Genomic DNA, 11,768 nt, shown 5'->3' with positions numbered 1-11,768 from the left:
TCTCTGTGAGTTCAAGGCCAGCCTGGTCTACATAGTGAGTTCAAGGCCAGCCTGGTCTACATAGTGAGTTCCAGGACAGCTGGGGCTACAGGGAGACCCTGTCTCAAAAAGACCAAAAAAGAAGGAGGGAGTCAGGAGAGACAGATGAGCTTGGTCTGACTTTCAGATCTACAAAGCAACATTGGCAGAACTTTCTGCAAGAATTGGGACAAGCCAGGCCCCCTAGGAGTGCAGGCCCAGGTGCAGGAGTACATGGGCACCTAGAGTACAGTTTCACTGTAAGTTTTGTGGGTTACAGGGCTGGGACCCTGTAGGTGCCCAGTGGCCTCTGCTAGAGTTTGTCTGCCCCTTTCTGGGGAAGGGGTGTTAGGACTGTTTCCTCATTAGAGGAGACAAAAGCCAGTGTTCAGAGTTGCCTTAGTAAACTTGAGGGCACACGAGTCTCTGGAAACAGCATAGTCTCTGTGCCATCACATACCTACAACCCTCCTCCAAGCGATGGAGGAAACTTTCCTAATTTCTTCCAGATGCCTACCTGCTCTGTTTGGTGCCATGTCCTGCAGGTGTCCTTATGCTGGGTTAGAAAACCATGTTCTAAAATGTACCTGACACACTGAGGAGAGACTGCTGTGGCTTGCTAGGGTCCCATGGGTCCCATGGGAATATGCAGGGGTGCCAAGGTACCAAGGCTTACTTTGTTCCAAGGTGCTATCCTCCCAGCCCTTCTCAAGTGCTCATCCTCCTCCCTGTTGGCCAAAAGAAAGAACCCTTTCAGCGAACTCTCTCCACAAAACCCTGGAAAAAGCTGCCTGCCTGAGACCACTGTTAGTGCTCTGTGGGGTGGCTTGTCTTCAGCAGCAGTAGGCACATGGCAGGGTGGGGTCCTGAGCCTGAACCAGGTACCAAGCTCATGGAGAAGTGCTTCCAAGTCTACTGGGAGACATGGCCACCACTGTTGGGTCCTCTTGGAGAAAGGCTGGGAAGCCTCCCAGAGGAAGAGCTGGACTCCTGCACTCTATACTGGGCCACTGTGATCAGCAGTTACTGCACTACAGTGGACACTTGTACAAGGCCTGCACAGGAAAGGTGAGCTTGGATTTGCATCCCTCTGCTCTATCTGCTATAGAGATACTCAGGTTTCTACCATCAGGACCCCATCCTTGGGTTTTTAAAAGACTCAAGGGAGAAGAGCAGGTACCCAGGGTGCCCCCCCAGGAGTTCAGGATCAGGCCCTCCCCTTGGCTGTAGGCTCTGACCACTTACACACCCTTCTACTGACTTGGGGAATGAGGCTGGACCACCTGGGGATGGGACTGTCACATGCATAAAGCTTTTATCTGTCAATACAAGATTTAAGTTATGAAAAGTTCAGTAACTGGTATTTAATGCTGATCTACTCTAAAGTATTTCTATATTTATATGACTTCAGAGACATGTAGTAAAGGTTGTCTCCTTTAGGTGACCAACATCCAGTCACACCGGAGGGTGGGGCAGATTTGTATATTTATTTTTGTCTATTCTGTAGGGTTGTATGTCCAGAATCCTAAGGTTTTTAGGATGCCTTTAGTACATTTTGAAATAAAAACGTTTTCTAGACTCTGTTATCTTCATCTTCTGCTGTAACCTGGAGATCTTGTGTGAACCTGGCATTTGGGGTGCAGAAGGGGGCACAGAGTGAGGATCCTGTTGTCAGCAGGTGAAGGAGACAGGTCTGTGAGCGCAGGGTCTGAGAAGGCTTGTCTTTGGGATCACAGTAGGTTCCAGCCCACAGTGGGATGGGCCTTGGGCCAAGAAAGGCCAGTGTTTGGGCCAGGAAGGGAACACATCTTGAGGCTAGGGTCCCTTGGGCTAAACTTCAAGGTCTCACACATGCTAAGCAAATGCTTTGCCACTGAGCCACACCTCAGCCCAGTTGCTTCTATAGCAGTCTGGCCTGTAACCTGTACTGGGAAACATTTGGAACCCTGGATGTGGCTCACTGCACACAAACTCTGCCTTTACCTCTGAGCTGCCAGGGGCCCAGGAATGAAAGGAAGCTGGGTGGGTGACCTGAGTGAACACATTCCTGACCTCCAACTCCAGTTGAAGTGTGTATTGGAGGTTGTGTGTGTGGTTGGAGGTTCAGGGGTGCCCCGCTACATTGGATTTAAGCAGGGCCCAGCTCTGAAGCTACTGGGGCCATGATCGGCACTGATTCAGCCTGGGGGGAGGGTGTTTCAAAATGTGTCATGAGATTGACAGGTTGTTTCCTCTTCTCCCTGGGAGAGCCTCAACTACCAGGGTGTGACAGGGTCCACACCACTTCCTGGACTGGGTCAGAGAAGGCCTGGTTCCTGCCTCTGACCTTGGGATATTTACTCTTAGCACCAGCCAAGCTCTAAGGGAAGCCTGGGCCCCTGAGCTCCACCCACACTAATTCGCCAGGCCAGGTGTGAGTGAGCGAGCTTAACTAGGGGTGGCTCCCGGAGACCCTGCTAATTTTGCAGAGATTTCCAGTGTCTGCCATGCATGGGGAGTTACTAACTCCATGGCAAGGATAGAGCAGAGGCTTCCTCAGGGTCTAAAAGGGGAGGGAAGACATTTAAACAAGCAGTCCCCGCAGCACCCACGTGCTCCTCCTCCATGACACACAGCACTTCACTGTGGAATGTGAGGACCACTAGGGCCCCTCCACATTCAAGGCCTTTGGCAGGACACAGGAGACTGGCTAGGACAAGGGTCCCTCTGTAGGCAGGAAGTCAGCCTGCCTAGCCTGCTTTGCTGCCCTGTCGAGAGTGTTCAACACGACTGGCTTGACTGGTCAGGGAGGCCATCGTGGTAGCCACCTGTCCAGCCTCCACTGAAACAGGAACAGCACCCATCTGAAGAATGAGGAACAGAACAGTGTGAAGTGGGTACCACCTCCAGTCCTGTTCCTCAGCTTGGGTGAGTCTCCAGAGCCACCGGGAAGTGGCTAGCTAAGCTTAGGTCGAGGACTAGGAGGCACCATGAGGGCATGGCTGGAAGGAAGCACTTCACAGCAGTCCAGGCTGAAAGTTCCAGAATATTAAGAAACAGACCAACAATAAATCCAAAGTCACACAGTTTATTGGGGGCTGGGCCCAGTGGTGGGGGGCTATGTGTCACAGTCCTCGGGGACAGCAGCTGTGATGATGAGTGAGGGCTCCAGGACGCCAGGTGTGGCAAAGCTCTCCTCCGCACACAGTCTCTGGCTAGGGAGCTGGGAGGCGAGGCCACCCTGGGCCAAGGACTCCACAATGACCTCTGCGGAACCCACCTCCAGGTCAGCAGGTGGCTGGAGTGCCACCACCACCATCTTCTCGTCCTCAATGACCAGGTTGCGGAGCTTACGCTGCCTCGGATTGTAGTTCTCCACCCGATCGTGGATCTCCATGTGCCTCCGCAGGTGGGCCTAGAAGGAGGGCAGGCTCAGAGCTGGGGGGCAGAGCGGGGGAGGGGAGACCCACAGCCCACCTACCTGCCGGGTGAACTTGTAGCCACATTCAGTGCACTGGAACTTTCTCACCCCCTTGTGCCGTCTGACATGCACCCGTAACTGCTCCACAGCTGTGGGAGGATGGGGCACTGCCATCAGAAGCAGGTAACAGCAGGGATGGGCCCTGACATGGAAGACCCAGGACCCAGCCAAGAGGCCTCGGCAGGGCCTCTGCTCCAGGCTCTACAGCACCCCGGTGGCCACCATGACCCAGGGCCTGGGTAGCCCTGCCCCTCCAGTCACGGCAGTGCTGCTCTCATCTCTCAGCACAGAGAATAGCGTCTGCTGGCTGGAAGGTTCTAAAGCGCATCTGGAAGCCACTGCTGCCCTTGACCTCTGTGACCCTCCAACCAGGGTAGCAAGAGTGTGCCCGTGTACCTTTGAAGGTCTTGCCGCAGATCTGACAGAAGTGGGGTCGGCCCTCCTGGTGACGGCTGGCCACATGCCTCAGGAGCGGCCCCTTCTCCGTGAAGCGCTGTTCACAGAACTCACAGCTGAAGGGCCGCTCGCCAGTGTGGGTGCGGTTGTGCTTGTCCAGGCTGGCTGTGGGGGACAAGGTGGGGCTCAGCTGCTGTCTTGGCCCCAGGGCAACGGGGAGGAGGGCTTGCCTCACCTTGGGTGCGGAAGGTCTTCCCACAGAGGTGGCACTGGAAAGGCTTCTCACCAGTGTGGGTACGGAGGTGCATGTTGAGGTTGGCCTTCTGGGTGAAGGCATGGCTGCAGAACTCGCAGACATATGGCCTTTCGTTCCTGCACAGGTGGAGACACAAGGTAGACATCACCACTCAGGGAAGCCACCCCGGCACTCTGCTGGAGCTGGGGAGAAGCCAGCAGGGCATGGGTGGTCCCAGGCAAGGACACCACCTCCATTCCCTGAAAATCTAGAGCTCAGGGAGTCAGGAACCTAAGGGAACTAAGAATCTTCCTCAGGAGGGAGAGCCTTACCTAGCCTGAACCCTCCCACCTTGCCTGCCCCTCCCCTCCCGACACGGGGTCACAGGGGCTGGGTACAGGGAGGAAGTCCTCATCCCCTGTGCTGACACTGTCTCTGACCATGGGCATGCAGGACCACACAAGAGAAGGGCCGACTCCCACCTGTGCTTGGCCTTGATGTGCATCTGTAGCCCATTGCGGCTTGAGGCTCGGTGCCCACACTCCTCACACACAAAGAGCTTCTCCCCACGATGCTTGAAAGCCTCATGCAGTTGTAGCTCCGTCCGGGACAAGAAGCACTTGGCACAGGTAGGGCACTGCAAGCAGGCAGGGCAGGCAGGAGTGGCACCAGGTGAGGGACAGGGTTGGGTCGCCCAGGAGCCACAGATGCCCATTCCTACTGTCCCAGCATCCAAGCACACAGCCCCAGCCCTGTCTGGCACTTACTGCATGGGGCTTGGGGGCACCGTGCAACTTGATCATGTGGCTCTGCAAGTCCTTCTTCTGCATGAACTGCTGGGAGCAGGAGGAACACTGAAAAACAAGCCACAGTCAGCTCCAAGACAGCCTGTTCCATCAGAACCCCAGCATCAGGGGATGGCGAGATGTGAAAAGAGCCCCTGATCTGAGGATGGATGGCTCCCAAGAGGTGGCAGTACTCAGTCATGTTATGCCCAGAGGAATGCTGGGCCTGCCCTGTGGAAAGATGCCCAAAAGGTTTGTGGAGAGAAAGCTGTGGCCAGTGGTCCTATCCACAGATGTGTCACTACATGGGCAAGCAAGGCAGGTTTTTTGACAACTATCAAGGTGTTAGACATCACTCCAGGCAAAGGGTTCCATAGGAGGAATCCTGAGATAGCCCCCACCAACCCCACCCAGCCCATGGCCCTGGGGACAAGCTGAGCCTGACCTTGTAGGGCATTTCTCCTGTGTGGGACACCATGTGCACTCGCAGCTCCATCCTCCGTCGGAAGGTCTCTTGGCACACGGAGCACGTGAAGACCTGGCAGTGTGAGGGGCAAGCAGGGCCAGCATCAGGGAGGGCCTCTGCCTGTGCCCGCAGCCTCTGCAGGGGCTTCCACTCGCTGCTGGGAAGTGTCTGCCTGGGGTGGGGGCCTCTAGGGTGGGAGAGGGCAACATGTAACCCACCTGCCCCAACCTTCACGAGCACTGCGCACTACCACACCAGGCCCTTCTCGGGTCCAGACAGCTGGGGACAGGGGCCCAGCTGCTACTGACCAGTCTCTTGCAAGAGAAAGGGGGTTTAGCCAAACACTGTCCACTCGGGGCAGCAGTAGGGCAGGCAGGCAAGGTGGCTATGTGGCTCTTCCCAGCAGCCTTCACCCACAGCAGCTCCCCTGTTCCAAAGCCCAAAATGTCCCTCCAGGGCTTGTCCTTTCTGCCCTTTGGACTTCTGTCTCCACTTGTACCAGGACGTGGACTTGATGACCTCCAAGGACCCTGCAGGTCTTAGTTCACAGTCCCCACCGGGTCTCCTGGGGCCCTTCCTAGATGGCAGGGAGATACACCGGTACGCTCCACCCTCAAGTACCTGGACCAGCTCCCAAGTACCTGTTCTGAGCGGTTCATGCAATTCCGGGCTTCATGCTCCAAGAGGTTCTCCTTGCGAAAGTAACACTTCCCACATTTGGGACACTCGAAGGGTTTCTCACCAGTGTGTTTCCTGCCAAGAAGAGAGGCCGCAGAGGTGCGGGTGCTGAGAGGGCTTCCGGCTCTCCTGTACCCAGTGCCTCGCCAGCTCCTGCCACAAACCCTAGCCATGTTGCACGCAGCGAAGTTCCTGAAGCCAGCCGGGGCTCACCATGTGGACTGGGTGACACCCAGGCTGAGTGTAGAGCAAGCCCAGCTGTCCCCTCCAGCATGGACCCTCAGCAAGGGACAGCGCAGGAGCCACAGGCCCACACAGTCCATGCTAAGGAGGACAGCTGGGAGCCAGGAGCCAGCCCACTCCTGCCAGCCTCCCTAAGTGGCTGCCTCAGAGCTGACTGGCACAACCTGGTTAGCAGCCTCCTCTCTGTGGGCTCCACCTTCAAAACCATGGCCAGAGGACTGGCGAAAGCTCAGCAGGTAAAGGCCCTTGCTGCCAAGCCTGAGAAACTGAGTTCAATATCCAGGATGCACATGGTGGGAGAGAACTGACTTCATTCTACAAGCTGTCCTCTGGCTTCCACACATGCCCTCCTCCCCAAATAAATAATAAATGTAAAATGTATAAATGTGCATAAATGTATAAATGTGTATAAATGTAAATGTGCTGGAGAGATGGCTCAGTGATTAAGAGTACTAGCTGCTCTTGCAGAGGACCCAGGTTTGGTTCCCAGCACCCACATGGTGGCTAATAACCATCAGTAACTCCAGCTCCAGGGGATCACACCCCCTCTTCTGACCTGCTCCAGCACTGTGTGGCACAAGTGCACTTATATACATGCAGGTAATACACTCATACACATAAAAATAATGGGCCGGGCGTGGTGAGCACACCTTTAATCCCAGCACTTGGGAGTATTTTTATTTATTTTTTAGGTCTTTTTGAGACAGGTTCTCCCTGTAGCCCGAGCTGTCCTGGAGCTCACTATGTAGACCAGGCTGGCCTCGAACTCAGAGTTCACCTGCCTCTGCCTCCCAAGTGCTGGGATTAAAGGCGTGTGCCACCACGCCTGGCCCCAAAATAGTTTTTAAAGTAGAATCTGCCCACTTCATGTCACTGATACCTGTAACTGTGGCTGCAGGGGCGCCTGGAGTTCATGAAATCACCACTGGCTCCTCTGGCTCCCTACCACCCTCCCAGGCAGGCTGTATTAAGTTCAGAAGCCAGAGTTCCTTTAAGAGGCAGCAGCCTCATGACCTCTTGTCTCACAACCCTCCAGTGCTTCCTGCTTCATATGGACAAGACCCAGGACACCTAGGACTGCCTCAGCAAACTAGTCCTTCACTTCATTCACTGGCCTAGCTCTTAAGTCCCTGCCTGGGCCCTGCCCCCACATCTGGCCCTCTCCCCTCACCTCAGCCAGGCTCACTCCTAATCCAGGGTATTAAGTGCTAACTGTAGTTCCTGGCCAGAATATTCTTCCCAGGGATGGCTTCCTTACCTCTTCAAGGCTCACCCCCTAGCCAGGCTGGGTGGCAGGGCCTGTAATCCCAGCGCCTAGTTTATTTTTAATTTACTTTTCAGTACTAGGAGTGAACCCAGGGCCTCATACATGCTAGGCAAATGCACTACCAGTGAGCTATATCCCAGCACTTGGCTGAGGCAGGAGGATGCCAAGCTCAAGGCCCACTACCTGGGTTACAGGGTGAATTCAAGACCAGCCTTGGTAATTCAGTGAGGCGGGGTGTGGGGGTGTGGGGGGTATGTGGTTTATAGCTCAGTGGGAGAGGCCTGAGGTTTGATCCATAAGCACTGAAGGTGGGGTGGGGGGAGAATGATCCCATCTTCTTTGTAATATCCCCCAGGTCAGTTACTGAAATGTGTAAACTATTGTGTACTGAAATGTGTAATGTGAAATGTATCCCCCAGGCCCTACTTTCCTTCTCCTCACTCTCAACAGGGTCTCAGACCCTGAAATCCAAACTGGCCTTGACTTCACAGCCATCCCCCTGCCTCAGCCAAGTGCTGGGATGACAGGTGTGAGCCAGCACACTTGGCTGCCTGCTTCTTTCCAAAGCACTGCTCCCCTCCTCACAGGCTACTAGCTTTCTAGTTATGCCCTGCCTGGACAAGCTTCCTAAGCAATGCAGACGGACAAGCCTACAAGTCTTGTCAACGTCTGAATGAAGGTGCTGAAGAACCCTGACCCAAGCCATGGGTGACTTCCAGAAGCCACACATTCCTCTCACCCTGTCACAAATGTCCTCACTCCCTCATCCTCTGCCATGCAATGGTCTTTCTCCTGTTTCTGGGATTACAGAGGTGCACCACCATCCCCAGCTGCAATGATTCTCTTGAAGCCATCACTTTCCCTCCCAGTTCTCGGACACCGGGCCACCTCAGGATGGATGAAGACAACGCCTTGTACCTCTTTCACCGGCAGTGTCTGGAGCACCAGGCGAGGTGGACGGCCCCAGGTTCCCCCACCACCGGGAGCACCCAGACTCCAGGAACTGGAGCTATCCAAGGCCAACCACAGGTATAGCAAACAGGTCTCAACTCGCGCTCCAACTCCAGGCAATCACTAAGGTTTCCCAGAGTGCCATACTGAGGCCACACGCATTGGCACAACCTTGCCTACACTGAGATGGACCCATGGTGTTCTGGTGCAGAGCAGCAGGATAGAAGTGCAGGTCAACTGGCTGCTGTCCCCAATGGCCAGCCTGGGACTCTAGAGCAGCGCTGTCCAAGAGGCTCTCCATGATGATGGAGACCCTCTGTCTGCATCTTCCAATTTGGTAGTCAGGACCTACATGGCTACTGTGCGCTTGAGATATGGCTACCGTGTCTGAGGCACTGAATTTAAAGTAATCTGAAGTTAAGGCAGCCCCATGGGGATAGTTACCTTACTGGACACTGCAGCTTTAGAAAAATGGTCTTTCTTGCTCCACTAACACCCAGAGCTAACAGCCCCAGAAACACAGGCAGCACTGAGCTCTAAGATTGCCATTGTGCCAAAGCCCATGCTGACAGACTTTAGAAATTCCTACTGCCAGACCTCTGCTCCAGCTCAGGAAGGAGCCACAGGCTTCTCTCATCCCTGGCAGAAGTCAGCCCACTGTCAAAGTCCACACAGGGTAGAACCTACTGTTTGGGTCCCTGAAACCCATCTCTAATCACAAGATTCACAGTAAGGGGGAGGAAGAAGACTCTGACTGAAAAGATCCTCCCTCTTTGATCAGAGGTATGCCAACCCGGCACTAGGTGGGCCTGAGACAGAGCCCCAGACCCGACAGAGCCCAGAGGTGGGGGAGTACAGGAACCCTCCCCCAAACTGGGAATGGCAGGCAGGAAGAGAAAATAGAAAAACAGAGCGTTTACCTGTTGTGGACTTTTAGATAATATTTGCTGAGGAACTTTTTATGACATGTGGGGCATTCAACCGGCACCGCTGTACCTTTTCTGTGCTCAGCGGGCTCGGATGCTAGGGACCCTGCACCCGGGGCTGGCTCGGCAGCACAGGGCTTTCTGATTACTTTTGACTTCCTCCTGGTCAGCACAGTCTCAGGCTCAGAAACGTAATCGCCATCCCCGTCGTCCTCAACTTGAACCACCACTTCCCACTAGAGCAGAGGCAGCAGGAAGGTGGGGTCACCAAGGTATCAGCAGGGCCTGTGGGGAACCCACTGTAGTTCCAACCCAAGCCCCATCCCATGATCGCCTTCATCAGAGACTCGTCCCTTCAGGGGCTCAGGGAAGACAACATCTGGGTCTGGATTTGCGAGGAGCTGGCAAGGTTTCACTAGCCTAGGGAACCACCTGTCACCTTGCAGCTGCTCACTCCACCCCCAAGGAAGCTGGCAACCATGGACAACTGTGTCAGCCAAAGCCACTGGCTTCCTACATTTCTAGATCATCCCAGGAAAGTGTCAGTCTTTACCCCTCCTCTGGCCTCCCCAGTTCCAGCACCCTGGGCACAGTACCTCATTGCTCTCGCCCTGCAGTGGGGCACCTTCAGCCTCCAAGGGCCGTGGGAGCACTTTGCAGTCCTGGGACTCCTTGTCCTCTAAGGGACAAGGCTTCAGAGCCTGCTTGGGCTTCCCACAGAGGAAGGAGGGGCTGCTCTGGGCAGAGGGACTGAACTGGGGCTTCTGGGGGCTCCGACTGTCTCTAGGTTCCTGATCCGCAGAAACCAGGCTCAGAGTCCTGGAAACTTCCTCTTCTTCCAAGTCTGCTGGCTCTCTGAGGTGGCTTTGCACGTCCTGGGAGGCAGGCTGCTCCAGGGCACTCTGGCCACTTGATGCCTGTCCCACTGGGGTTTGGGGCTGGAAACTCTGGCACAACTCCACAGCCTCTGGCACTCGCAACTCCCTGGCTGCCAGGAGCACCTGATCCCGGTTCCCTGAGGTGAGGGCGAGGTGACCAGTGTAGAAAAAGTCCAACAGAAGGCCAAAGATCTCGGCAAAAACCGCAGGAAGGACAACGCTGCCCCCAGAGCCATCCCCATAGAGGCTCTGGAAGAAGTGGCTGCAGCAGGCCAGGACACTCCAGTGTGCCTTGAACACCAGGCCCCCAACATCCAGCGTGGCATCGCAATACTGGCCCTTCTCCCGCTGTTTGTTGAGCTCCTGCAGAACCCTCACACTGTGCTGGACGAAGGAGCCATCCATGGTCTGGAAGAAAGAGCAAAAATGACAAGCTGGCCAGCTCAAGAGAGAAAACCTGAAGATTTAGGAAGAAAGGGAGTAGGACTCCCACATACGCATAAGGACTTGGGTCAAGGCTAGAGTGCACACAGAGCACAGCACTGGAGCACAGTGACCACCCCCAGGGGCAGGGCTGGTGCTAGGTAGGCCAGAGGGAAGGGAGGGGTGGGAGGTAGACCTGGGAGAGGACAGGTCAGGGCAGGGTCGTTGGGCAAGGACGGAGTCGATCAGAGGGGATTCAGCAAGCCTGGGTACACTAGGGAGAGAACAGGACAGGGTCCAGCAGAGAAGATGCAGCAGGCCCGGGTGCACCTGGGAGAAGACAGGACAGGGTCTGGCAGAGGAGATGAGGCAGGGGTGGGTGCACCTGGGAGAGGGCAGGGCAGGGCAAGAGAGATGCAGCAGGGGTGGGTGGACCTGAGGGAGGGAAAGACAAGGTCGGACAGAGAAGATGCAGCAGGGGAGGTGCACCTGGGGGAGGACAGGCCAGGGTCGGGAAGGGGTGTGGGGACAGGAGGCGGGGAGTGACAACAGCAGATCCCCGCGTACAGCCTCAGAACCCCGCGCGGGACGGAGCAGGACTGCGGCTGCGCACAGGTATTCCCAGCCCACGCTGCACCCGCAGGTCTCGCGCGGCGGGCGGAAGGCGACGGCCTCACTCTTGTCAGGTCTGGGGACAGCGCGCACTCCCCCTCCCACGCCCCATCCTCCTCGCCCGCCCTCCCCGCACGCACCGGCCGGACCCAACTGGGCTCCGCCGCTTCCACGGCCCACGAACCAACTGCCCCGGCCGAACGAGCCCGGCCCACAGCGCGGAGACGCCGCCGTCGCCACACCGGAAGCGACGTCAGGGCGCGCGGGCCACGCCGTGACGCCTCGGAGGCACAGGGCTCATAGGGACCGCCCCCTCGAGGATGGAACCGTAGAGAACGACCAATGGGACGTCGGGTGGGCGGGGCCACGCCGTCCTCAGTTGACTTGGGGCTATCGGTCCCAGAGTTGCTTAGCAACACCAAGCTGGACG

The 11,768-nt window shown here is 56.1% G+C and overlaps 1 protein-coding gene across 1 annotated transcript; it reads right to left on the bottom strand.

The window, feature by feature from the left end:
- Positions 1 to 3,069: 3,069 nt before the first annotated feature.
- Zbtb48 (zinc finger and BTB domain containing 48) lies at positions 3,070 to 11,584 on the bottom strand. The gene is made up of 11 exons (XM_008822431.2): positions 11,479 to 11,584; positions 10,022 to 10,711; positions 9,420 to 9,661; positions 6,002 to 6,113; positions 5,340 to 5,432; positions 4,877 to 4,963; positions 4,592 to 4,746; positions 4,110 to 4,246; positions 3,875 to 4,039; positions 3,479 to 3,567; positions 3,070 to 3,412 (listed from the first exon to the last, which is right to left on the bottom strand). The coding sequence occupies exons 2-11, from the start codon at positions 10,706 to 10,708 to the stop codon at positions 3,116 to 3,118; spliced, it is 2,064 nt and encodes a 687-aa protein (XP_008820653.1). The 5' UTR covers positions 10,709 to 10,711; positions 11,479 to 11,584; the 3' UTR covers positions 3,070 to 3,115.
- Positions 11,585 to 11,768: the final 184 nt, after the last annotated feature.

This window comes from Nannospalax galili, unplaced genomic scaffold (genome assembly GCF_000622305.1).
Source record: "Nannospalax galili isolate Female #2095 unplaced genomic scaffold, S.galili_v1.0 scaffold1488, whole genome shotgun sequence".
Taxonomy (NCBI): domain Eukaryota; kingdom Metazoa; phylum Chordata; class Mammalia; order Rodentia; family Spalacidae; genus Nannospalax; species Nannospalax galili.
The sequence above is the reverse complement of the archived record's forward strand: the minus strand, read 5'-3'. Positions and strand labels throughout refer to the sequence as shown.